Here is a 27,282-nt window from a genome sequence, read left to right on the forward strand (position 1 = left end):
ATGCAGTGATCCATATAGGCGTGCTCCAGTTAGATCCAGCCAAACCCCTCCTGCCGATCTCCTAGTTGCTGCCTAAAGGAAAATGGATACCAAAACTCAAGAACAGTGAGTGCTCCAACATTCACTGTTTATTACATGTAATTTTAGGTATTTAGGGTGAGTTCTACCCAAATCCCAGGAATGATCTACACTAACAAACACCCTTGACACTGTTTTAATGATTACAGATCGAAAAGACTTCAAAGCACAAGGGACTAGTTGGTCACGCCCAATGTACAAGATTGTTCTTCCCGCAGAATAGGAATCCAGCATGCTTAACCATTAACCCAAGAATACTGTGCTGATATGATCCCCATGTTATCTATTCAGCAGAAACCTCCATTGTTGGTTTTGAATATCATCCACGTCCACTATTTGGTCCAGAAACGGCATAGATGCTCAATAATGTCTATTTTCATTTCAGCTTCCTCTTGAAACTTTTAATTCCAACTCAGCCCAAAAACAAAGAATGGGAGAAGGATGGGCCATGGTCCGCTTACATTGGCATCAGCTAGGAGGAAAGTGAGCCGATGGGCATCGATTCGTCAATAGGGAGCACACATCATTGATTAGATGAGAGGAGGGAGAAACTGTGAGAGGAAGTATATTGCGATGGTGCATGCCTTCCTTAATTTTCCCAAGAGAAAATGTAATTTTTTGTATACAGTAAAATTAGGAAACACGATGGATCTCACCCGTTTCCTTCTTTTAGTCAACAAAATAACATAAAATCATTGACAGTTACCTCTTCTAGCAAAGATCCCCCCTCTATTGAATCAAAAACTTCAACAGATCACATATTTTAAGAAATCTTTATTTCTTCCAAATTCAAATTTTAGAGTTCCAGCCAATTCTAACCTATTCTGATCCAAACAATCCCATATCTGATTCCAGGTTTTTAAACCTCGTCAATTGTAGTGGGCAATCAGCATGGGTACCAAAGTCTATGGCTTCAAACACTGTTTCAGGTTGGGTCTCTTGACCCATCCGATACACACCCTCTTTCTCTTTCCCAATCTCTCCCATACAGAGTATAGACAACTATTCTCATTGACTCACCCTATCCCTCTCCTTGGACACTGTGGTATATAGGAACCCTCTTTCTGAAGACCCCTCTCTCTCTCTCTCTCTCTCTCTCTCTCTCTCTCTGCAAATGCCCAAAATAATTCATATTAGATACAGATTATGCCCTCAGAACTTATTTTTATAAATCTTCTTTCATATAATAATGCTGTTCGTTTAACAAGATAAAACCAAAATATGATCTAAGAAACATTCATCATGCTCCAGTGATGATCCAAAATATTGCAGCATCTCAAAATTGGCACACTCCAACAGTTCAATGCCACTCCACACTCCCTCCTGTTCACAATTTGGTCGCCACTGTAGTCTCATCCTACCTGACCATCTCGATTCTTGTAGCAAGAAATAACCTAAGGAGGAAATGTTTATCTGTCAGTTCGCATCCCTACAATATGTGCACCAAATGTACATAAGATCAAAGCATTTCTATAATATGAACCCCGCCTCTTCTTTCCAGACAAACAAACAAACAATCACAAATTAAACAGCATGTTCACAGGAATCTCATCTGTTTTAACCATAGATGGGGTTTTCCCTTATAACCTGTGTCTGCCAATTGAAGTTGGTCAGACACAAAGCTGAACGCCATCAACTTGGGTAATAGAACAAAGCATAAGGGTAGTTCACCCATGCATGTCTTTATTCCTCTCTTCTGCTAGTTCACCAAACTCATTGCAAGATCCGGCCATCAGTTTTGGGTGCTAGGTTGAAGACACAATTAGTTTACCCATTACAAGGTATCCTAAGAATCAATTAACCTTCTTGCAGGAAGAAAATACAAAGAGGGGGGGGGGGGGGGAGTAACCCCCATAACTTAGAAGTTCCAGAATTTTCTATGAATAGAAGACAGAGTTAAATGTCAGAAAGTTTATATGAAAGGCATATGTAAATAATAAGTACAGATAAATGAGCAACTTCATATATTATCATGAATCTCTCAATATATCAAGGAACATCACAATACAGTTCATTCTCCAAACTACTTTATGGAGAGGCACTGACTATACATTGAAAAACACCCAAAACTTTTGAGGAAAAAAAAATTGTCCAACATTTTCTCGACTTCATGGATTGTAACATGGGTTACTGATGTCCTTCCAACAATTAGTTTGAAGTGAGGTTCACTTGTGAGTACCCCTATTCTCCAAAACCTCAAAATTCATAGCATCCATTTTTTAAAAGAAGAAATGGGGAAAAACATGGGATAGGAAATACCATTAGAAAAGGGTATATCAGATACCTTCCTCACTTCTCAGGCTCTCTTTTGAAAGATCCCACAGGAACTATGCTTGCTTCATGATTATTGTCACTTAGAACATCAATTCCATGCACCTTTATTTACAAGAAAGCATAATATTTATCAAATATATATAATCAGTAGATCAATACACTACATTCCCTAAATTTAGGCAGACACACACACACACACACAAAAGAGGTTCTAAGTTAGACAAACTTTTAGGGCTATCAAGGAGTCAGACTAAGTTAGAGGCCTTTCAGCCAGCTCTCCAATAAGCTCACTTGTTTACCCATTAGTATTAACTGAGACTTAAATATTTAGCCAAACTTGAATTAGGTCTAACCAAGGGCCTACATTAATCCAAACTATCAGATGTAATGGGATAGGGCCTATGAGAAGACATTGACCAACTTTAAGCCAATAGCATGAGCCTATGATCTAAAAATAAATGGCTTGGGTTGCTTGTGGCCTTGCCAAAAGGTCAACTTGTTGACATCCCCAGTCATAATCACATCAAAACACATTCATACCAGATTATTTGAAGCTTGCTCTTGCTCATGTACCCGACTGGGGCAAGCATTTAGATCAATCATTTCGGTATCCATCTTCCTTTGGCTGTCAGTGTTAGAATTTAGCACTGGAACAGGAGAGACCATGAGATTTTGTAGATTTTCTCTCATAGTCAGTTTAGGCTTCTGGTTTTGTTTCCTTCTAATCTCCCCCTGATCCAAAGGTTGCATTGGCAGGTCCTCAAATTGGCCAGGTGTATCCCCTGGAAACTGAAAAATCAAAGATACAATTCTGTCAGGGGGCCTTTACATAGTGCAATATTAACCTAAACCCATGGTGGAAAGTAAAGTCTCACAAACCTCAACTCTCTGTTTCAATACAAGATATCTTCCATGGGTTCTTTTACCTCCAACATGTACAATCAAATCACATTGCAGGCAAAGGGAACTTCCATCTATTTCACAGTAAAAGAATGCTACATCCAGTTTGCAGGAGAATGACAATAGGGCAAGGGGGGAGTTAGTATATTAAACAGTTTAACAAGAAGAAGAAGAAGAAAATAACTAGACACACACACATACCAGGTGCATTTTCACATAAGTCACAACGAGGAACATCACTAGGATCAGCCAGCTTGACCCGTACATGTCGACTAGCAAGTTTGTTACACATATGGACCTGTCACTCCAATATAAAGGAAAACTAAATAATGCGCTATTAATATTTGGATCAAATTCAGACTAATAAGAATACATGATATTGGCAAGTAAACTAATAAATTTGGATCACAGAATGAATGAAAACTGCAGAGATAAATAGATTTTAGTCAAATCCAAGGGTTTTCTTTCACCTAGCCTTATTAACCCAACAACCCCACACTTAGAATCGAAAGGGAAAATGCGAATTCTGGCCCTAAAGTAAAACCCAAAATTCAAAACAATCAATACCAAAAGAAGCAGGAGATAAGAAGAGGTAGGAGGGCATTACGGCAGGTATACCTTCTCGTCACAAGAACTGCAAAGAGCAGCCTCGTCGGCAGCGCAGAAAAGAATGGCCGCTGCGCTCTCGCAAACGTCGCAAAGTGTTCGCATAATTCCGTCCCTCTTCTCATTTCTCCTCTCTTCGCTTCAACATCATCGTCACAATCAACGAATTAACAGAAACAAAGGACCATCACCAAGAAAACAATCAAGTAAGAGAACAAGTGAACAAAGCAGAAAGAGACAGAGAGAGAATGGATGAAAGATGAAAGGAAGAGTGAAGTGAAGTGGGTTTGAAGATGGGGTGGGTAAGGAGATTCGAGAAGGCGTGCTTAACTGCTTACTGTGACCACCAAAAATGAGAGGGAGAGGGAGAGGGAGAAGATTTTCCATTCTGATGAATGGTTTTCACGCTTTTCTTTTTTTGGTGAAAGATTGACAGTGAGAGCTGAAAGAGACAAACGGAACTTGCGGTAGTCGATACTTATCAGTCATCCCTCCATGGATCCTTGTGTCACTCATCTCTCCTTCGCCACAAGTTTTGGAGGTGGTGGGCCTCTCCTCACTAATTTCATATCTCACATTCTTGAATCTCACCTGCCCCAACTCATTGTACCGGTTTCAGTCGTAACCGATATCGATGCCTGATCAATACATATTAGCTGATACGATATGTATCAGCACCGGTATCAGTTGCCGCCTATACATACCAATACCTGTACCAGTACTGATTCAAGTAAAAAAAATAACACTTTTTGATTATAAAAATGCATCTTCTAACAGTATAAACTGATACATATCAATGCCGTATCGAGTATCGATATCAGTCATCACCGATACAGATACATATATAAGGTCGATATGATATGGATACCTAAATTCATGCACATGGCCCAAAATTTTTTCCTTTTAATCAAAAAATATAAAATATTGGTTTCATAGGAATGGAATCAAAGGATACCAACGATCTTAGGTATGAATGGATTGAGTTTCCCTTCACCCACTTTGATGAAAATAGAACCTCTTAATCTCACCCTTTGAAAAAGTCTGTTTCAGACCTAAAACAAAGGTAGGAGTTAACATCTATTATTTCAAGAGTCCAAACCCTTCTCTGTCGATTAACCTTTTAAGATTGGTGTGTGGTTTATGTGACCATATTTTTATTAAAAAAGAAATATCATTCTTTGTAACATTCCAGCATCAAGTCTTGAACCTTCGACTTCATAAACAACTGCGGCTATGATGAATCAGGTAAATGAAAAATATCTTTATTCGCTAAGATAGAAGAAAACTTTCCCCTATATATGAAAACGGAGAAGGTTTTCTAAGCAAAAATAGAGTTGCACACCAATGAGTTGTCAATTTTCAAATCGGGCTTCAATATAACTTCTCATATAGGGCTGCAGCAAGCCCAGATTGGATTGAGGTTTTTAAAACCATAGCCAAACTTTGGATACCTTAGCTTTGTCCAAGCTCGTCTTGATTGGCTTGAGCCGGCTGAGTTGGCCTTGATTGCCTCTAATCATGTTTTGTCATTCAGGCCGTCTAACTTGGGGGAAGGTTCCTTGTAGTATCCTTTGCAAAGAACTCTTAAAATCACGGTTATAGGTATTGGGATTGATGGTTGTATTGATCATTGTCAATATTGATACTGATACCACCATACGGTTCGACCTGGTATTGGGCATAAAATAAAAATCATTTATTGACCAATTCTTCTAATATGTATTAGTATTAGGTACCAACAATACCGATATGTATCAATATTAGATATCGACAATACTGATATGTATCAACCAATAAGTCAATACTACACCCATGCTTAGGACTAGAAGTTTTGAGGGATCACCCTTTCTTGTGTTTAGGTGGAAAGAGAACAGCCACCACCACCATTAAAGTTTTTGTGGAACGAAGTTTCAAAGAAAGTTCATACTAATTTCTAGCAAAACCACATAAGTACTACCTCATCGAATGTTAATTTGACTGTGATAGCTTGAGGGAATCATAATGGTAAGTGGGTCATTCAAATAAATTGTTAGAACGTGTAAAACTCTGTGTCTTTGTATTCAAAATATGGAATACATAATTTATTAAGTGTTGAGTGTTTGTATAGTAAAGTATAAATTTGGTAGGTAGTAGTGAAGTATAGGTGATAATTAGTGACAGTATTACAAATGTGAATTCCTTAACCTAAAATTTACTAGAGAAAATTCCTCAACATAAATAACACCATGGAATTGAAGCATCTCAATTATCTAAAATTGCACCAGATCCTTCCCCTTTGGTCGAGTGGCTCAAGTAATTTTATTTTCGGTGAGTATCCATATTTTGATGGGGATTTTTTTATTTTTTTAGGGTAATAGATTTTGTTTGAATTGGTGATTATTTTTGAGGGGTAATAGATTTTGTTTCACTTTTTTTTTAGTAATAGATTTTGTTTATTATTATTTTTTCTCTTTTTCTTTGTTTAATGATTCTGTGTTTTTTCTCCAAATCACTAGTATAACTATCGAAATCGTGAGCATCAACATGTAGGTTTCAGATCAAGTGGTAATCTCATGACCCTTTGCTCTTGTTATTGAGAAATGATTTGATCTAGGTCATTTCTTGAAATAAGCTTTCATGGGATCTTTATCCACCAAAATTTTCACTATTAGTTCAAACTTCCAATGCACGAATAATCATTGAGTCCTCTTTTTTTAAGACAACAGATATAAAAATAAACTCGTCAACAATCAAATAAGGGAAAAGGCTCAGCACACTGCTAGGGTTCCCAACATGTGTCTTTCTCTCTCCTCTCATTTTAGAAAAACCCTTCTTACCTTCTTGTGATAAGCCTTGTGATTAGTATATACTGCTAGCCAACCCAAAGCTAGTGGCATACCCAACCATTTTCCCTCAAATAATTAGTTAATCTCTTTGAGATGTTTAAAATGGGGGAAAATCTTGGTTATTTTATACTTTGTTAACCCTTTTTTGTCCCTTCTCTTATTCCAAAAAATTATTTTAGTTATGGATTAAAAATAAAAAGATTTTCAAAATAGATTGAAAGTGGAATTAATACAATGTCATTCTCAAAAGTTGTCATTGTCAATGTGCAATGATAAGATTATCGTTGCATTAAATAGCATTTGGTAATAAAAGTATAAAACAATGGCATAAAAGTGAGGTTCCAACTTCTTAGTTCACCTACTTGGTGACAATAGGATGCACCCAAATTGAATTAGTTCCTTTCTTTCCTATCACACCTCTATCTATTTTCTTTAGGGCCAGGAGAGGGATTGGCATGTTGCCCGTGTACGGTAAGTTATCGGGCGGCACCAATGTGGGGTATAGGATGGAGTAGCATGCATGAGGGGTTAAATTTCATTTCAAAAGGAGAAAAGAGAGATAAACACAGTGAACGTTAGCTTACGGTACACCGGTGGTGTGTCAGCCTTTTCCTTTTCTTTAGTTATTCACTAGAGTAGTTGTGATTTGAATATCAATCAAGGGCAAGTGTTCAGATCTATTATGAATTTATAACATAGTTCTAAAGCGTTCAACAAACCCTTTTAATCTTGTGAAGTAGGGAAAACAAAAACTATTTTTATGCAACCTAATTTATTCATAGCTCAATATAGCAAGGATTTTCTAATATAGTTATTCTGATAAACATTCTTTTATTAATTGGAACAAGAAATTAGAAATGTCTAATTCAATACTATCTCATTCCTCTTGCATGGAACACAAATAAGACATTATCTCCAGTTACCAAGTTTCAACTCAAAGACTCATTACACACAGACATGACATGACTGAAGTTTTATTTATTTATTTTTGTTCTCTATTGAAACAATCTAATAACTTAAAATGAGAAGTTCATCATCTCCATGCTTAAGCTCTCCATCATTGCATTCTCCATCAGTCCACACCCATCCACCATTTTCTTGCAAGTACTCCCTTTACTCTCCTTGAAAGGGGAAGATATAGGAATCTCTGGTAGAAATGGGGAGGAGAGTGGAAGAACTGGAAGTTTATCACAGTTGCAGATCTCGATCATATATCCATCTGGGTCATGGAAGAACACTTGATCCACCCTTATCCTTCCTTCATTAACCACTGCTGTCACGTACTTAATCCCCAACTCTTGCAATCTCCTCTTAACAAAGCCAATGTCGGTGCACTAATTAACCAGCTAGCAAGTAAAGATTAGTTCTTTTCATATTTAAAACAAGGTTAATTAGTTCATCAGATCTAACTAATTAATCCTTACCTGGAATGAAATGTGGTTGTCCTGTGGATTAATGGGTCTTGAGAGAAATAGCATATCATACTCGTTAGAAGAATTATTCTCAAGCAAGTGTATCCCAACTCCATAATTGAACAACCTTAGACAAATTCATAAAAATCAAGAAAAGATTACTATATATTTGGATTGGAATCAGAGAGAATTTTGAAGTTAAACTAACCAGGCTCCATTAAAATTGAAAGAAGAGGGTCGTTTGATGACAACAAAGCCCAAGACCTCTTCGTAAAATGCAGCAGAAGTTGACACAGATCTGCACAACAGGGATATATGATTCAATGAAAGGAGGGGAAGTGATGAACCACTGCTTATCTCCTCAATTTCCATCTCTAAACTCACTATTATCCCTCTTCTCTGTAATCTTTTTCTATAAGTTTCTTTCTTCGCTTTCTGGTTTTGGTAGACCTTCGCTGCCTGTGACCCTTTTTATAAATCGAAATTTCCACCTACCCTCTGTTCTTCCCCTTTGATAAAAGGACGAAACTTGTGCTTACTTTTTGAGATGTTTGCTTAAATCTGTTAACTTCAATCCATGAATGTCAAATTTTATCAATTAAAGACCTGAACTACTTGTACTACTGAGAGATTGCCATGGGACAAAAATCCAAGATTTGAGAAGCTTCCCTGATGTTTCCTTCTCTTACAACACAACAAGATCAGATTTTGAAACTATGCTCACATTTATCAAATATCATGAAAAGATGAAGTTGGTATGTAGAAACAATGACGGCAAAACGTTAAAACTTGAAAAAGAGCGCTCTAGAAACCCTTCTCTCTTTTAATCTCCTCTTGCCGCCTCAATCCTCTGGAACTGCATCAGGTAAATGCAGAGGTGCCGCCAAAGTGGCAAACAATGAAACAAACGAAACAAAAAGGATAAAATTACGCCGTTGCCGGGGATCGAACCCGGGTCACCCGCGTGACAGGCGGGAATACTTACCACTATACTACAACGACAGGGATGACATGTCTGAAGATTAAGTTTAAACTTGTAATAAAAAAAAACTAGTTTCTTTTTAAACTGTGTTGGATTCAGGTTGGACCGTTGGAATCATGGTTTAAAAATGTGGAATTGACGATGGAATCAGCTTCAGCTAATTTTGGTTTTGATTCAACCGAATCGATCAAGAATTGACTAGAATCGACCAAAACCCTAGGAATCCAATACATATTGGTCCCTCTCAATAAACAAGAATCTTAATCGGGCTTGACTAATTCAATCCAAACTGATCGATTCCGCTAATCTGCGAATTAGATTTTTTTCATTTATTTTTCATGCCAAAAAATATTGGAGATTGGAGTACATCACTCGCATGAGATATATAGTTAGCTTTTTTTCCCTATGTTTCGCAATCGATTTTGTTTTGATTCATGTTGAAACCAAGTTATTTTGTTAAAATTTTAAACCATGTTTCTCTCATTATAAATGTCAAGATTCCTAGTCGTAATTGCCACATCTTCATGTCACATGACAAAATGTGTGAACCATCAAAGAAGCTTATCTTCACATGACTATAAAATGGCGTTTTTCCATTATTATTATTATGAAAGGAGAAAGCTTATCTTCACATGACATAGGGTCGCACGAAATGATCGTCACATTGTCAAAGATTTCTGTCTTTTCATGGGGAGTGTAATAGTCATTTTGCAAAGTCTTGTATCTGAGTACAAAGACCATACACTGCACTTGATCAGGTGGCATTCTTTCTCCCTTATTATTATTATTATTTCAAATAATAGTCCTTAAACTTTTAGTTGAAGTCTATGCAGGACCATTACCCTCAAGTTTGACAAGTAGGTTGCAACATCCCCAAGTTAAGTGCAAACGCCAAAATTTGAGTTTAGTTGGACCTTTTCAAATGTGTCAAAATAAAGAAAAGAAAATGGTGAAAGAAAATGTTGAAAGAATACAAGCATTTTAGAGCTTTGTGAAAAAACTTAAAAAAAAGATCCAATGTTGAATGAGGGCCTTATATTTCTGCCAATTCATCTTTGAATTTGAGTGGTTTGGATTCGCCCAAAAAAAACTAGTGGAAAAAGTTTTCCTTTACCCACAGTGAGGGGTAGGGGTCCAAATTTGGCCCAACAAGCCCCAACCCATCCGAACCCTACCCTGAGCCCAGTAGGACCTGGGTTGTTTGGCCTTATAACCCAAAGAGTAGGCCAAGGTTGAGATTCCCAGGCCTAAAGTTGGGCTGAGCTGAACCTGGGTTGAGGCTTTGGATTGAGCCCAACCCGGCCATGTATATATTGGGTTGTTGATATTTAAGTTAATCCAAAAAATTCAAGGAAATGAGAGAGAGTCTATAGATAAGAGGGAGAGATGATGATATTTTCAAAGTTTATTATTAACTCTAAGAAGATAGCTTTGTTGGCAAGGACCAACACTTTACAAGTAAGAGGTCATGAGTTCACTCTTCTTGGGGGCTACCTATAAAAAATGTTGGTTACTATTGGACTAACTAAATGGTCTAATGATAAAATAAGGCCAAGCCTGACCTGCCTTGAGCTCGACAGGGCTGGACTTGGGTTGGAATATCTCAATCCAACCTTGGGTTGAGCTGGGCTTGGGCTGAGCTTTGGGGACCTTAGGTTTTCCAAAACCTGATCCTATTATATCACTCCCCCCATGAGTCTACCGTCATAATTATTTCTCCCCCGTTTTGTTGGAGGCCCAAAATGCCCTCCATTATTCCGAGACACCCATCCAAGCATAATAATGGCTGTTGGTGAAGGAGTAGTGTGTAGGAATTGCAATCCCATCTTTAGCAATGGAGTTGTATCCCTTTTGCCAAAATAAAAAAACTATGATTCCTACAAATATGGATTTTCCCTCTCCCATCTAATGAAATGATGACAATTGTATGTTGAGAACTAAAATCCTTGTTTGGCGAGTTTGGTAAAACAATGATTATATTACTCAAGTAAAAGATGGGAAAAATTTTCGTAGGCAGTCCAAATATTTAACAGTGTAGTTCGAACGTGGTGGGGTGCAAATTATGGAGACAAGTAGATCTCAAGATCCTCTCTTATTGACAGTTGAAGTTTCAATCATTGAGGCGGACAATCCCAACTTCTCTATCCTAACTCTCTTAGAAAGACGATGAGACAGGCTAACAAGAGTTCTCACCTAATCCTTAATTGCAAACATCTTACATTAATACCAAACAAGATATAAAAGCATTCCCATGGCTATGTACTCTCATCAGACTTCAGGAGTAGGTTGAATAGCGCAAAGGAGAGTCCGCCGATGCATTTAAGGTTTCGTAGTCCAGTAGCAATGCTTCTTTGATCCTTTGGATCGATAAGTCTCCTAGGGGACTTCTGTCTCAATCACACTTCCTACCATTCCATAGTCTAGCACGATAAAGATAAACTAATTTGGAAAGATAACACAAGAAACCCAACTTACTTCCTTAAACACAAGATTAAAATTACTAACAAATAAACAGAGAGGATGATCTTTGGTAGGCAAGTTTGTATAAATAATGCTAGTAGTAATTTTAGTAAGCATAGGGGATAAAGGGGGTGAAGTGGAAGGCAATCAAATGAGATAATTGGAGATCAAAATCCACCAAGAGATGTATTGTAATCCTACAACATTATTAGGATGACACTATCAATTCAATGATCAAAGTATTGGTACCATATCGGTTGATATATATATATATATCAGTATCGCTTGTACCAAATACCAATACTTTTTTTTCGATATAAAAAAAATTATTTATTAGAGAAACGTGAGAGCTTGTGATTGTAAATTACATAACTCTAGAAGTCATGAATCGGAACTTATACCTAATACAATTATACAAATACAAATAGATAGAAAGAATAAACTAATTAAAAAGTGATTTGTTTTTCAATTTATGCTCAACATGGATCCGATACTATCATATCATTATCACTACCGGACCAACCGGCGGTGATCGATACGGACATTGATACGGATACCGATGTAGATACTTATAACCCCGTTGTTATTTCTTCACCGAAAGAAGACTTTGACCATTGCGACTTTGCTTGTGTTTTCACACGAAAAAATCATTACTTCCCATCCCCCACCCCCCACCCCCCACCCCCAAAAAGGAAAAATTAAAACCTAATAATTAAGAAGAGGAAGAACAGGAAAAGTCATGAAACAAGCCCTCACGTTTCAACTTAACAAATAATTCATCTTAGACTTTTATGTTAGACTAGATAATTAAGATTAATTTATTGTCGCATTGGGCACATTCCAATGACATGAGAAGCATGAACTAATGATTATGTTGGGTATTTATAATATAATAATTAGGCAAACCAAACCTTTGATGGCTATAAACAATTTGTCTTACTGATACAATACTTTACGTTGTCTAACTGTGTGTAACTGATTAACTTCCTACTGATCCCAATTTTATTTTATTTTATTTTATAAATCCATTGCATTTTTAAATTAGGTTTGTTCAGCCGCCTGTTTACAAACGTACTTTTTTGCATACTAAAAATTCATTTATGAGACCAGTTTTAATACACTTCTGTCTTATAGTTGAAAAATTAGGTTTTAACTCAGACGAGTCATCTAAGTTGAATAAAACTAAAAAACATGAAACTTGATCACGAGTCATGAAGACTTGTCAAGTTTAAGAGATGGTTAGCCTAGCCCAATTAAGTATGTGTCATTCTGAGTTCTCATTGACTCGGTGTTTTTGTCCAAGTCATGTAAAATTCATCAAATTTAGTTTTTTTTTTTATTGGGTCATATATTATTTATAAATCATAGGTTTGGTCTACAACTAAACAAAACCCTAGAATTTTTGTTTGTTATCTTCAATGATAGCTCTCCTTACCCCTTATCCCTTATCCCTTATCCCTTATCCCTTTTTTTTTCACTTGTGGAATAATCATAGTTGCACCCACTCCCTCCTCGCTTGAAATCTTGGAAAAGGAGAGAAAACAAGATATTAAAAAAGTAAGAAAAAAAATATGACTCATCCAAGGTTTTGAACAAGGTAACTTGGATCGAAAAATCTGATTTTCCAACTATGAGTCGTCAATAAAACACCGTCAATAATTAACCATTGAATATGCACACGACAATTGAATATTCTTATCTAATGTGTAAAGTGTTGGTCATGAGCCAATGATCATTGATGAAATCTTTTACCTTTCATTTATAATTAAAGTTTGATATGATAATTCAATTTTCATCTAATAAAAAAAATTATCTTAAAATTTGTTCTTTTTAACAAGTAAAATATCTTATAGGGGGAGGGATCTACATAGTGCCTTCATTCACGTCAAGCCAATAGGTGCAGCGGAAAAAAATGCCTCACATTTCTTATAGGTCCACATAGCATAGGAGGAAAAAGAGCGTCAAAAAATAGTATCAAGAAAGGTATCAAGAATTGGGATTGGATCAGTCCAGATCAGAATCGACCGAGACTGATCCTGATTCCGGTCAATCCGGCATATCCGACCCTTATAAAGGAAAACCTAAAGGGCATTAAAAAGCCTGAGACCCTATCCAGGCCGATTCCAAGACCTAAAGTCTGTTTTTTTTTAATCATATATCAAGGAGAGAGTAATTATTTCTTTGTTTATCAAAAAAAAAATTATTTCTTTTATTTTTAAATTAATATCAATCATATACCGATACGGCTAAATACAGATGTTTCAATATTTATATCGCTGAAAAGCCGATACGACCTCTGATACCCATACCAATAACCTTGCCCACAACACAACTCTCTCACTCTCTTTCTCTCTCCCCGTAAAGCAAGAAGAGGGTTGATACCCTAGTACCCCGCAAAGGGTACCACCGACACGTTCCTTTTCTGCTTTCTTCTTCTTTATACGGTTGCACATGGGAGTGGCATGCTCGTTCGTACACGTGGCACATGTTATTGCAGATGCAGACAATATGATACCACCCTATATGTACATTATCAGGAACAAATGATAAGATGTACCCCGTCTCATCACAGTGCGGTTTCATTAGTTTGGACTTTAGACATGGCTTTTAGTTTGACCCGCCTTCTGTGGCCATTTTTTATTTTTCCGTAGGTTTGGGTCAAGGTGGTCTCCACGTCGGACCTTCTGCTATGTTTAGTTAATATATGGATAAGAGATGCTTGGTCGAACAAGAATCACAGAGACATAGATGGTATAACATGGTTGGGTTTTTTTATTTCACAGAGGATAGAATGATAAATTCACATGCTCCAGTGTCTAAACGCAGGACTCACACGATCAAACAACATTGATTTTTTTTTTTCAAATCAAAATAATTTGATTGCAAAATAAAATAAAATTTAATAATCACATTTAATTGTTTTTAAATTTATTTTACTTTATGTGAGGTATTCATTATTAAAAAAAAAAACTACTTTAGTATTGATTGATTTTACCATCCTTACCATTATTTCCCTTGCAACCAAAAGGATAGTATTCTTTACCTTAAAAAACCGAAGGGATAGTATTATGATGAGGTTTTTTGTTTTTGTTTTTAGTTTTTTTATTTTTTTCAGGTGCACATTATGATGAGGTTGTTAGCCTCAGAATGGGGCTTGTAGAAATGCTTACAATATATATATATTTTTTTTGTCAAACACTTCTTGTAAAGGGTAAATTGATAAAATTAATATACAAGATTAGAAGATCATCAAGAAACGAGGTCTTCCAAAAACCCTGATGAAGATAATTAACTGTTCATTGAAAAATGGAATGGGCAATAGTATTATTCATTACCCTATTGCCATGGATGAAGGAACAGACTCAAAACAAGTTTGGAGGAGCTAAACATCCCAGACTAGAAGAAGTGTCTGAAAACCAGAAATAATAATCTTGTGGGCCCACCCAACCCCTTAGTCCTTTGCCCTTTGGGAAGAAGAGGAAAAGGTTCCTTTCCTTTTGTAACCATTCTTCTTGTTCTTTTCCAAACAAACAATCATATTTAAGACAAATAATTAAGTTCCATTCCTTTTGTAATAATATGATGGAATCTCTTCACCTACCAGCGGTTCTAACTTCATGTTCTCAATTTTGCAGGGTAATTCACCTAAAAAACAAAGACAAAAAAAATATGTGCAGAGCACAATCTGAACTGAGGCAATCTTTCTAGAATGCTCTACCTTACAACCTTGCTTCCCATCGAGTTCAGATCAGCTCCCCACATGGGTGAAGAGAAACTCTGAAATTCACTCCAATAATAAATTAACCTTTAAACTTTTTAAGATTACTCTATCTGGTTGCAATTAAAATGATTATCATTAATAATTATATTTTTCAGATGTAATTTTTATTTTAGTTTTAAAATGTATAGATTATAGATGAGGGACTGTTGGTTGGGACAGAAAAATATAAGTTAGACGGGCGATTCTTACACATGGTGTGCGAGTTTTATTTCATTCTAGTAGTCTATTGTTTTAGACCATGAATTTCAATGGATCGACGAATTTTCGAATATTTGGAATTAATCGTAATTATAAAAGAGAAATTTAATAACACAATTTAATATGTTTTGAAAGTTATTACACGCTCATACGAAGTAATGATGATAATCATTTCCATATTGGAATTGATTTAATTTTTATTTTTCTTTCTTTTATTTCCCTTGCAACCAATTGAAGAAAAAGTTTTAAAGAGAAGCTAATCCATAAATTCTCAAACCAAATGAGAACAAATCAATTTTTCTTAGAATGCATTATTGGAATGTATTCGAAGGTGATTACGTATTCTTGGATAATAGAAACAATTATTATTATCATTTGAGAATGTGAAATTGACCTATAATGCATTCTAATAAGGGATACCAAACGCAGCCTACCTGAGAAACCTTCTTTACTGATAAAGAAATAAAATAGAAACATAAGAGAGAGAGATGTTAGTTGAGAGTTGAGAGTTGAGGGTTGAGACTTGAGAAAGACGGTTTTACTGATACAACCTCCGTCCTCTCCCATCCCCCTTCTCTTCAATCTTCGTCGTTTATGGAAGAAGGCGGAAGGCGGAAGACTTTGCCGATCGACATTTTTGCTTTATTCGAATTTTCTTTCTTCCTCTTCTCCATTTTCTTCTTTGTTCAATCCTTTGTAATATTCGAGGCGTAAAGGTCCACTTCTGTTGGTTGGAGGTCCTCTTTTTCCCCTTCTTATGTTTTGGTACGAGATCGGGGTTGCAAGAGGTGGAGCCATGGAGGAGGTTAGATGATTCGAGAATCTTTATCTGAGGATAATTTTTTTCGGAGAAGCTATAACGCTGTGGTTTGAATGAGATAAGAGCATCGTAAAGATATTTAGTTCTGAAGGCCATTGCTAATGAATATGCGAGATCTGGGAGCCGTTGATTTGTTGGAAACGTTTGAAAAATTGGCAAAAAGTCTGGGAAATGGTTAGTGTCCATAATTGTATAAATAGATAGTAGTTGCAATAAATTCGGAGTTACAGAAAGATACAGAAAATGTGTTTGGAGATTTTGGATATTTCATTTTTTTCCCATCTAAAGTTACTTTTGTAATCGGATTTTTGCAGGTCGAAATTTGAACCTTGAAGAATATCATAACTACAGTCGCAGAATCTCCTTCGACTGGACACAGTGAAACGGCTGAAAAGAAGAAATCCGTCGGAGAATGTGTCGTTTTTTCTGACGATTCGATCTAGACTCTGCTCGAACTACGTTGCACAAAGAGTTGGCGAAGATCTGAGCTGTCACCACAGCTATTTGAAAACGACTAAGAACATTCCATTCTGCAACCGTTGGAAATTTCAGAAGCGGAGTAAGACTGTAATAAGAGAGAGAAAGAGAGAAGGAAGGGGGACAAGTGAGACAGTCTGGAATGCGGGGCCATCTCAGAAAAATACAAAAATCACCAGTCATTACAGTATAAAACATCTTTACTTCGTCTCCAAGCATAAGGGTTCGTGATTTCGGAAAGTATATCTGTTCGGAGTCTTCTGACATACCATCGTTTCCGAAGGAAATAGAAAAAAATTTAATTATCGGCGGGGCATGATACACAACAGTAAACAACATGCCTTAAGCTGCACTAGTACCATGATTAGTTATTAAGGAAATTAACTTGCCTTAAGCTGTACTAGACCCATGATTAGCTAGTAAGGAAGTTCGGTTTGATGTTACATACGAGCTCAACCACCGTATACTAAATCGAATCTATCTCTCACCTCTGGGTCGCGACGGAGAAGCTGTAAGTACTCTGTATTTCCTTTCCTCTTCGAGCATTATATGTAATTATGATTCTCATCTTCTTCCCTTTTTTTTTCAGGAAGCGAAAGAGGGTGGGATATGGGGTCGATTAGTGGTGAGGAGCTGCCGCGGTGGGAGAAACTGCAGGGAACAGGTGCCCCGGAGGAGAAGATTTTTGTTTCTGTGAGGCTGAGGCCTCTTAACGCGAAGGAGATTGCAAGGAATGATGTATCGGATTGGGAATGCATCAATGATAACACCGTCATATACAGAAACGGCCTTTCGGAGCGATCTATGTTCCCAACTGCCCATACATTTGGTAAATGGATGCTTATCCTTTCACTCCTCTGTATCCGAATATTTAATTTGGGTGTAAATCTGAAAATATTTTTGGGAAGTTGTAGCCATGCGAGCAGTTTGCAGAGTAGTATAGCACTAATTCTAACGCGTCGGAGATTATGGGTCTCCTGATGATGCCCTTCTTAATTATAATTATTGCCTTTTTAATATTATGAGTTTTTCTGTTTCCTGTTAGTCTGTTACCTTATCTTTTCATTCTCCTTTTCTCTTCAAGGCACCCCTTGTCAAATCCTGTAAATTCTGTCAATAAATGTTAACATTACTAGAGTCTGTACCATGAAGCCATGATTGAGAAAAATTATGCAATGATTCAGGAAGGGTCTTCAAAATAGATCAGAATAGGTTTGTCTTATAGGTATAGTTTTAAAAAGGAGGTAGATTTGATTTTGGGTTTCATGGTTCCTTGAAAAATGATATATTACAGATAGATTATTTCTTGGGTTTCATGGTTCCTTCTAAATTATATGTGGCAGTCATTCTTCTGATCTATCCTTCTCCCCCTTTTTTTGGGGGGAGGGGGTTATTTCTGCAATAGACAGGGTATTTCGGTGTGACTGCTCCACAAGGCAGGTTTATGAGGAAGCAGCCAAGGAGGTTGCTCTTTCGGTTGTCAGTGGTATTAATTGTGAGTATGACCTTCTTCTCTGCTCATTTTATTTGCTGTTTCTTGCTCATTTTCCATTGACAAGTGAAACATTATATATCAACAAAATTATTTCTTCAGCGAGTATTTTCGCATATGGGCAAACTAGCAGTGGAAAGACATACACAATGGGTGGAATTACCGAGTATACTGTGGCAGATATATATGATTACATAAAAAGGGTAATGGAAGCTCTAGTTTGCACCTTCCTTCCCTCTTCCAATTAATTGCATCTTATTCCTTAGGCTAACACCTCTACAAGAAGTGGGGTTTGATTTTTCTTGCAGCATGAAGAGAGGGCATTTGTTTTGAAGTTCTCAGCAATGGAAATTTACAATGAAGCTGTAAGAGACCTCCTCAGTGCAGATGCTAATCCACTAAGGCTTCTCGATGATCCAGAGGTGAATGTTGTTCTTGATGTAACTTTTTTCATCTAATTGGCTTATTAGTCATGCTAATGGTTACTTAAAATCAACAGAGGGGGACTATTGTGGAGAAAATTACTGAAGAAACCCTAAGGGACTGGAAACATTTACGGGAGCTCCTTTCCACTTGTGAAGGTAAGGGCTGTTTATTTCTTTGGTAGACTCTTGCTAGATGGCTGCATATATTTACCTATGGTATTTTATTCTTACAGCTCAAAGACAGACCGCTGATACCTTCCTTAATGAAACCAGCTCCAGATCTCATCAAATTCTGAGACTGGTATGGCCGTTATCTCAACTAAGAAGTTTAAATTTCTGAAATTTTGATCTGACCCTTTCTCCTGATGGACTGCTGCAGACTATTGAAAGTTCTGCTCGTGAATTCTTAGGCAAGGACAAGTCAAGTACACTTTCTGCTAGTGTGGTATGAGTTAGTTAATTTTCTCCAAAGGAGTGATGGTCAGCCAAAAGATATTTTCCCTTCAGATCTTCTCTGATGTGTTCTTTTGTACAGAACTTTGTTGATTTGGCTGGAAGTGAGCGTGCGTCTCAGGCATTATCAGCTGGAACAAGATTGAAAGAAGGTTGCCACATAAATCGCAGTTTACTCACCCTGGGAACTGTTATTCGCAAACTAAGGTTGACTAACTTTACTTGTTTTTTCATGTTTACAATTCAAGGCAACTTCCAGCCTTGCTGTTGACACCTTATGTTACATATCAATGGCCTGTAACTTGTACACGTACTCTTGACTTCTCGAACAGTACATTTTTGGAAAACAACAATAGCAAATCTACTCAATAGTTTTCATTTGATAATTTGATTACTAACAATGGTATATGTATAAGAAGTGAAATTATAAGTTTCCTAATGCAGAATGAAATAACCTCTAACTCTAGCTTGGGATCTAGGATTAATGGAGTGGCTGCCATAGGGCAGGAGTAGGCCAAAGCAAATGTTTCTGAAAGGGATTATAAGAAACTGGATTGTGTGAACAGATCTGATAAGTGAAAGAAATAAAGCATATGAATAGAAGATAGAATAAAAACTCAGAACTATGCTTTATACTGACAGAAAACACACAGGGAAGCAGAGTTAGAATTAGGGCTGAATGGAGAATTTCGAGATCTCTCAAACCACTGGTCCAAAGCCCTAAAAACTCAAGTTGAGTTTTCTTAGGGATCAGACCTTTCTACTAAAACCAGAATTATAGATTTCTCTGTGGATTATACGGGAATGTGATTCGACTGATGTCAGAACTAGCAGAGAACAGATATGGTAATACAACATCACTGAGGAACATTTAGAACATTTTTAGGAACCAGTTTGAGAGAAACAGAATATCAGAAACTCTGTTGCATAGTTAGTAATTTCAGTATCAAAAGACGAGCAGAAATATCACACCAAAATAAGGTGTCGCTTGGAGGAAATTAGTACCAGAAACCTGACATTTTCTCCTACTGAAACTTGAATTAGCATTCACCTGTAGCAAACTTGCAGAAAACAGTTACAAGACAGAAGATGAAGAAGAAAGAAGCAGCAGAACAGGGTAAGAAAAAGAATGCCATTGGAAGCAATAATCAGAGGAAGAACAAGAGGAGAGCAAACAGCTGTTGATTTGTCAGCGATAAAACCTTAACCAAAACCAGAATATAATTACTTCAAAACTGCAAAATATGGTGTACAGATACAGTATATTTAAGGACTTCAATTTCCTAATCATCTTAACTTCTAACTTGCGAAGACTAACCAATTTAGAAACTGACTTAAAGACCCAATTAAGAAAATAAATTAAAGACCAAATGTGAAGCTACTTCGACTCCTATAATTGGCTGATATCTGTACCTACTTCACCTCCTCTTTAAATGAAAAAAATAAGAATTGCATAATTCTCCCGGTGAGTAAAAATAAAGACTAAAATATCCCCCAATGTATGACCTGCTAAAAGACTTACCCTTCGGGCCAGAACTGGCCTGTTCTGGACCTGGGCTTGTTGGAGACAGCAGCCTAGGGCTTTGGACTCCAAATTAATTGGGTCCAATTTATGGAGTCACTTAAGACTCACTGCATCATTTCTACTCTTGGAACTGATCACATTAAAGTATTTGTCATGGACAGTGTATTCTTATGTTTAAGCCAATATATTGACATGTAGAAATCTCAATTAGCAGGTCAAAGTAATTGTGATACGAGTCAGCATATTAGAGAAACTGGAGTATATGAGTTATTGCTTGAATTAATCGAATCCTGGCTGAGTAGTAGTCATTCAATTAGAAAATGTCCCTGTAAAAACACTACACTAATCTGTGAACCATTGTCATAATCAGACTATTTGCCTTTATCATTTTATCATGCATCATGGAGGCCAATAAGCATAGTTGTCAAGGCAGCTAGGCGACCCAAGGCGGTTGAGAGGGGGGGGGGACCCAAGAAGACACCAACAAGGCACCTAGGCGCTGCCTTGACAACTATGCCCATAGGACATGCCTGAAGGTTAGCACTCTCCTTTAGTCTATCTTGCATGGCAATCTTGTTGTTATTACTGGTTATATTTGTTTTCTCTGCCTCTTGGCCTTTGTCCTGTGGCTTAGGGTTGTTCAATATAGTTGATTGTCTCATTCTTTTTGGTAAGGTCTTGGACCTTTTCTTTTTCTTCAGTCTTTCTTTCTTTTCCACTCTGCAAGAAGAACCTCAATGATTGAAGAGCCAAAGAAAACAGAACTAGCACAGTGGCATATAATCAGCCAGATCTAATGTGTCCATCTTCATTACATGAACCATCCACAACATGCAACCTTTAGCTACTTTGATCATTAGAGTCAGTGGCTTCAAATAATCCATACTGCAATCGTACTTTTGTATAATATGAGACAGTGTCAGATTGTGGATAGAATTTACCTAAAGTATATATGAGGTTCTGTTGAGGAACCTGAGGTTAATGTTTACATTTTTTATTTTTCTCTTTTGTTATATTATGTTATTTATATTCTTTTCTAGACATTGATTTCATCAGGGAGTTGAGATGGTTAGTCTTTACTTATTTCTTCAACACTACCAACTCTTGCAGCAAAGGAAGAAATGGACATATTCCTTACAGAGATTCTAAGTTAACACGCATACTGCAACCCTCGTTAGGAGGAAATGCCAGAACTGCGATCATTTGCACCATAAGCCCTGCACGGAGCCATGTTGAGCAGTCCAGAAATACCCTCCTATTTGCAAGTTGTGCAAAAGAAGTGGCTACCAATGCACAAGTGAATGTAGTTATGTCTGACAAGGCATTGGTAAAGCATTTGCAAAAAGAGCTGGCAAGACTGGAGACTCAATTGAGAGGTCCGGAACAAGCTTCTGCAACATCTGGTTCACTGGCATTATTGCGAGAGAAAGACCTTCGGATTGCAAAGGTTCTAAATTAGCTTTAAATTATTAATTATCAATCAATGTGCATTAATATGTTTACAGACTTACAGTCTTACTTGCACTGGGTTTGGCCCTTCTACAGCCTGTTGCATGCTAGTATTGTTGGTCCTCTATAACCCTGATTGGAGAATTTGTGACTTGAAATAAACTTCCATTTATGTAAGTTTTGGTAGGGCAGCTCATTGTATGAATGAGCAGAACTACTTAGAATATTTAGTACACCAGCATGAAGTGGTGGTTTGAGTCTTGAGAATGGCCACATTGTGTGAAATGCCAAAGGTTTGCACCATTTCCAATCCAACCCATACAGGACCCTGCGAAAGCAGGAGTTCCACTGGATTATAGCCATTGTTAGTAAATATCTTTTTTTTTTTGAGAAATATGCACTAATCTAGATATTTGTATCCCGTACCATAGAAAGTTCCTGGTCAAAGATTGTATGGATTTGGGTCAGGCAAACTCCATAAAAGAGTACATAAAAGCTTGCCTAATGAAAGTTCTTTTCTTAGACTAACCAATTAAATTGATCCTTATGACTTGAGAAGGCAAAGGAGCACCTGGAATTGTTTGTGCTGGAAATAGACATGAAAAGTTTTTCAACTATGGTTGAAACGAATCCATACATTTACACAAAAATGTACTTCCAAAGTAATCATGCATTATGCTGGCAACAAATTTCTTAATGGGGGATTGCCTGACTATCTTCTTATGCAGATGGAGAAGGAGATAAGAGAGCTCATCAAGCAGCGTGATCTTGCTCAGTCGCGGCTTGAGGATTTGCTACGAGTTGTTGGTGTTGATCAGGCTTCTAAAATATGGGTATTCATCTTTTACTGACTTGAACCTAACTGGTGCTTTTCCTTTCTCAGTTGAGATTTGATAATCATTCTAAATTTCAGGCACATAATGAATGGGAAGATGTAAAATCAGTATCAGAGTCTTCAGTTGTGGATGATCCTCACTATTCCATTGATGTCACAAGAATCAACACGGATTGGTATTCTGACAGTAACAGTGTGAATAATTACCCACAGCTGCCCGAAATTCCAGAAGACCATTATCTGTCTGATGGTACCTCCCCAAGACTATCTATCAATAGTCCAAACTTTATTCGACGTGATCCATGTCAGGGTTGGGAGGAGATTGCAGAAGAAACAGTTGAAGATTCTGAAGATATTTGCAAAGAAGTTAGATGCATCGAGATGGAGGAGTCTAACAGGGTCAGAAATATAGAACCAAAAGCTTTGTCACCTCAAGAAAATGAAGGCATATTAGATTCGACAGTGACTGGGAATGGAGATGCGACAGATCAGCTGTTGATCTTATCCCGAAAGAAGGGCGATAGTGACTTGAAGCATATGAATGATTTTATGTATGGTGCACTGGAGCAAAAACTCCACGATGTGCAAAAAACTGTTGACTGCCTTGTCAATCCCTCCCTTGACGAGCCATCTCCATGGCTTCCAGGTGACATGTCTAGCTCTAGAAGATTGCAGCTAACCAGGAGCAGAAGTTGTAGAGCGGCTCTCATGATTAGCTCATCCACTTCCTATTTTGAGAGGGAGGACCAGAGTGAAAACACACCACCTAGCAGGTTTGAGAGAGACTTCTCTGGAAGACCTGAAGTCTTTCATTGGAAGTTTTCTACATTAAATTATGGTGATGATGTCGCAAGGTCATCAAGTAAAGATTTCCAGACATCTGAAGGGAATGCTTCCATTGGTGATCCAAAAGCACAGAATGCCAAAACCTCAGGTGAAGAGGATATTACCAGTGTCCATACTTTTGTTACAGGGCTGAAGGAAATGGTAAACCTTCAGTATGAGAAGCAACTTCTTGATGGTCAGGTGAGGAAGTGTATTTTTTTCATTTTATAACGCCTGTTTATAACAAATATTACTTATTCACATGTGATCTTCTTGGTCTTGGACACCCTTTCATTTTCTGTTTGCTAATTCTTTTCTCAAGCCTTTCTTGTAATTCATTTTTATGCAAATAACACCTTTTTAGGTTTCTCCTGTTGATATTTGTTGCTTGAACCTAGTGATCCTCATAATTGACTAGGAACTTCCAAGGCCTTATTTTTATATTATGTATCATCGAGACCCCCACAGTCTTTACCCGCCAAGAATTTTGCATCTTTTAGTTTCCTTCCACTGCTGCTGACCCTGTGGTACTAATTGTAGATCATAGATTGGTGGTATCCAAAATTATTTATAGCATTGATATACCAGAACAAGAAGTGCATCTTTACGGATAATATACATACCAACTTTTGTACACGAACTTGTGAATGTGGTTGATTACACTGTCAAATATGCAGCAATAAAGGTCCATTTGAATACTAGCTAAGGGTTATCATGGAAAATTAGCTGTTAGTGACAGTGGGATACACCCTCATGTCCTCTATAGAAAGGTAAAATTAATAAGCCAAAAGAGCCTTCAATAGAAATTTCACTGAAAATGGTATATAATAGAGTATTAGTATGTCATCTTGAGGACATTGGAGCACTTAGTGATGAGGGTTGTTCAGCAAATCTGTATCTTGATAGCAGTTAGATGTTACTGATGGCTAATCTTCTGGAGATATATACGCTTGCAATAAAAAGAGGATAACAAACTTCTTTTTCTTTCCCTCTTTGTGCACTTTTTCCAAACTTTTCTTCCTCTTGTGTGTGTGTGTGTAATGCTTAAGTAATTTATCTTGTTATATTGTACCTTTACCTGTTGGTGTTTCATCCATTTTAATAAAACTCAAAATTTTCGTACATTTTAATCAAAATTCAACTGAAAACATATCCATGTGATTTGGTATAAGAGCATGCACACTTGTAGGTCGACTTCAATTTAGAGGGAATATGTTAATTTCCAATTGTAGACGGTGGGCCTTGGTGCAACAGTAAGGTTACTCCATTGTAACCAAGTGGTCACAGGTTCAAGTCTGGAAACAGCCTCTCTGCGGAAGTAAGGGTAAGGTTGCGTACATTATGACCCTCCCCAGATACCGCAGTGGCGGGAGCCTCGTGCACTGGGTACGCCCCTATGTTCATTTCCAATTGTAACACCTAGAACAAACACTCTTAGAAGTTCCTTTAAAGTGACCACTGCAGTGGGCTTGAAGAAGTTCCAATTTTCATTGGGCACCTAATGTCTAATGACAACCTAACCTTCTTGGTTGTAATTGAGACAGCAATAGAAAGTGACATCTGGATGTGAACATATATCCAAGGTCTGCAAAAGCTCTGCTTTCAACTAATGTATCCCTCCCCCCCCCCCCCCCCTTCTTTTATGCAAGCAATCAATGCATGTTTTGCTATGATGGGACCTCTGGTCTGTCAACAATTGTCACTCACTCTCTCTAACATTGCATTTGCCCCCCCCCTCCCCAAACAACCATTGTCACTCACTGTCTCTAGTGGGATATTAAGATTTCTGGCACAATATTATGGGAAAGTCATCATGTTTTAAGGATTTTAACTTGGTTACCTTATATTTGACAAGGTTCTTTGTGTCGATTCCAGGAGACAGAATCAAAGCCCAATGAATCTGCGAAGACTGTAAAGGATGTTGGATTAGACCCGATGAAGGATCCTTTAGAATCACCTCCAAGTTGGCGTTTAGAATTTGAGAGGATGAAAGAAGAGATAATTGAACTTTGGAATGCTTGCTATGTATCATTGGTCCACAGAACCTACTTCCTCCTGCTCTTCAAAGGTGATCCAGCAGATTCCATTTACATGGAAGTAGAGCTCAGAAGGCTTTCCTTCCTCAAGGACACATTTTCTCGTGGACATCTTGGTAGACATGCCATGGAAGATGGTCGGACACTGACACCAGCATCAAGGTACTATCTTGTTCTTCTTGTAAGAGTTTTTGCATTCAATACTTGTTGCAGAAGTCGGCTCTCCAACATTTCTTGTTTAATACTCCAAATTATGGCAGAAGGGTGTATGCTCAGGGTCCCTATGTCAGAAATTACACAGTATTCAAATGAACAGAAACTGCTATCCTTTTTGTTTTTTTGAGGGGGGGGGGGGGTTGGGGAAGGTTGGTATGGATCAGGAGGTGGCAATATTTTGCCTGACACCAATCCTAAATAATTTTATCCAGGTTCTGAATTACGTTAGGAATCCAGGTCTGGACAGTAAGGTCATGTCCATCAGTCCATATTTCAAACCAGGTCTGGTCCAGCTTTACCTAGTTGAACAACTCAACCTGCTGTGTCCAAATTGTTATGTTAGGAGATTAATGATTCGATTGATTTACTTAGCTGGCTAATTGTTAGCTTCTTTTTTTCTCTACTTTGGGGGGGGTGGAGGGGGGAGGAGGAGATATTAAAGTGAATTATTAGCTTGGTCGCTTGGAGTTGTGAGTTATTACCAGTGGTTTTTTATTTCAAATCTTTGAATGTACATTGGCATTCGTCAAAAGTTGAGCACAATATTGTTCACAATATTGATTTTACGTAATTACTGCATTCCCCTATTCGTCACCCCAAGTTCAATTCACAGCTTGTCGGGTAAAGGGGGGCGGGGGTCGGTCAGTGTTAAGGCTTGTGGTTTTTTTTTTGGGGGGCACTGCCAAAAGGTTTAATATTCTTGTACTAAGACGAGCCTAATATTTCTCTTTATGGGGAAACAGCATGAGGGCTCTGCGTCGTGAGAGGGTGATGCTGTGCAAGCAAATGCAGAAGAAGTTCTCAGAAAAGGAGAGAGAGCAACTCTATGTGAAGTGGAATATCCAGCTGGACTCGAAACGAAGGAGGCTACAGCTGGTTCACCGCCTGTGGACAGACACAAAAGACATGAACCTTATCGTGGAGAGTGCCACAATTGTTGCAAAGCTTGTTGGGTTCCTAGAGACCGGGCAGGCCCTCAAGGAGATGTTTGGCCTAAGCTTCACACCCCCTCGCTCAAACCGATCTTACAGCTGGAAACAGAGCATGTCATTTTCAAGTAGGAACCATATGTAGATAACTGACGCTGGTGATATAAAGATTCATTACTGATTTCTATAATTATATCGTTGCTTGAATGAGTTTCCACTGTTTTATCATTGTTGTGATTATCATGATCTTCGAATTGTGGAAAAGGCTTGTAAATTTGCATAGG

At 37.6% G+C, this 27,282-nt stretch overlaps 3 protein-coding genes and 1 non-coding gene across 9 annotated transcripts; 1 reads left to right on the top strand and 3 right to left on the bottom strand.

The window, feature by feature from the left end:
- Positions 1-2,022: 2,022 nt before the first annotated feature.
- LOC122658016 (B-box zinc finger protein 19-like) lies at positions 2,023-4,107 on the bottom strand. Of its 4 annotated transcripts, none has more exons than XM_043852865.1 (6): positions 3,871-4,107; positions 3,454-3,550; positions 3,232-3,347; positions 2,893-3,141; positions 2,372-2,454; positions 2,023-2,273 (listed from the first exon to the last, which is right to left on the bottom strand). In XM_043852865.1, the coding sequence occupies exons 1-6, from the start codon at positions 3,961-3,963 to the stop codon at positions 2,102-2,104; spliced, it is 810 nt and encodes a 269-aa protein (XP_043708800.1). In that variant the 5' UTR covers positions 3,964-4,107; the 3' UTR covers positions 2,023-2,101. The 4 variants fall into 4 exon arrangements, with proteins under 4 accessions (XP_043708800.1, XP_043708801.1, XP_043708802.1 ...); XM_043852867.1 differs by having other exon boundaries at positions 2,156-2,273; positions 2,363-2,454; positions 3,871-4,106; XM_043852866.1 differs by having other exon boundaries at positions 2,023-2,454; positions 3,871-4,105.
- Positions 4,108-5,166: 1,059 nt separating this feature from the next.
- On the top strand, positions 5,167-27,184 carry LOC122658014 (kinesin-like protein KIN-7E). Of its 3 annotated transcripts, XM_043852852.1 has the most exons (14): positions 5,167-5,171; positions 17,403-17,642; positions 18,219-18,308; positions 18,408-18,508; positions 18,614-18,745; positions 18,805-18,886; positions 18,964-19,031; positions 19,110-19,175; positions 19,266-19,390; positions 21,789-22,155; positions 22,886-22,990; positions 23,041-24,018; positions 25,693-26,015; positions 26,813-27,184. In XM_043852852.1, exons 2-14 carry the CDS (start codon positions 17,423-17,425, stop codon positions 27,141-27,143), a joined length of 2,988 nt encoding a protein of 995 aa, XP_043708787.1. In that variant the 5' UTR covers positions 5,167-5,171; positions 17,403-17,422; the 3' UTR covers positions 27,144-27,184. The 3 variants fall into 3 exon arrangements, with proteins under 3 accessions (XP_043708787.1, XP_043708788.1, XP_043708789.1); XM_043852853.1 differs by lacking the exon at positions 5,167-5,171 and having other exon boundaries at positions 17,339-17,642; positions 21,819-22,155; XM_043852854.1 differs by lacking the exon at positions 5,167-5,171 and having other exon boundaries at positions 17,340-17,642; positions 18,614-18,727; positions 21,819-22,155.
- LOC122658018 lies at positions 6,868-8,503 on the bottom strand. Its single transcript, XM_043852869.1, has 4 exons — positions 8,304-8,503; positions 8,108-8,222; positions 7,674-8,017; positions 6,868-6,883 (listed from the first exon to the last, which is right to left on the bottom strand). Exons 1-3 carry the CDS (start codon positions 8,465-8,467, stop codon positions 7,700-7,702), a joined length of 597 nt encoding a protein of 198 aa, XP_043708804.1. The 5' UTR covers positions 8,468-8,503; the 3' UTR covers positions 6,868-6,883; positions 7,674-7,699.
- On the bottom strand, positions 9,026-9,097 carry TRNAD-GUC. Its single transcript has one exon. It is a non-coding gene; the product is annotated as a tRNA-Asp (tRNA).
- Positions 27,185-27,282: the final 98 nt, after the last annotated feature.

This window comes from Telopea speciosissima, chromosome 4 (genome assembly GCF_018873765.1).
Source record: "Telopea speciosissima isolate NSW1024214 ecotype Mountain lineage chromosome 4, Tspe_v1, whole genome shotgun sequence".
In the NCBI taxonomy this organism is placed as follows: Eukaryota; Viridiplantae; Streptophyta; class Magnoliopsida; order Proteales; family Proteaceae; genus Telopea; species Telopea speciosissima.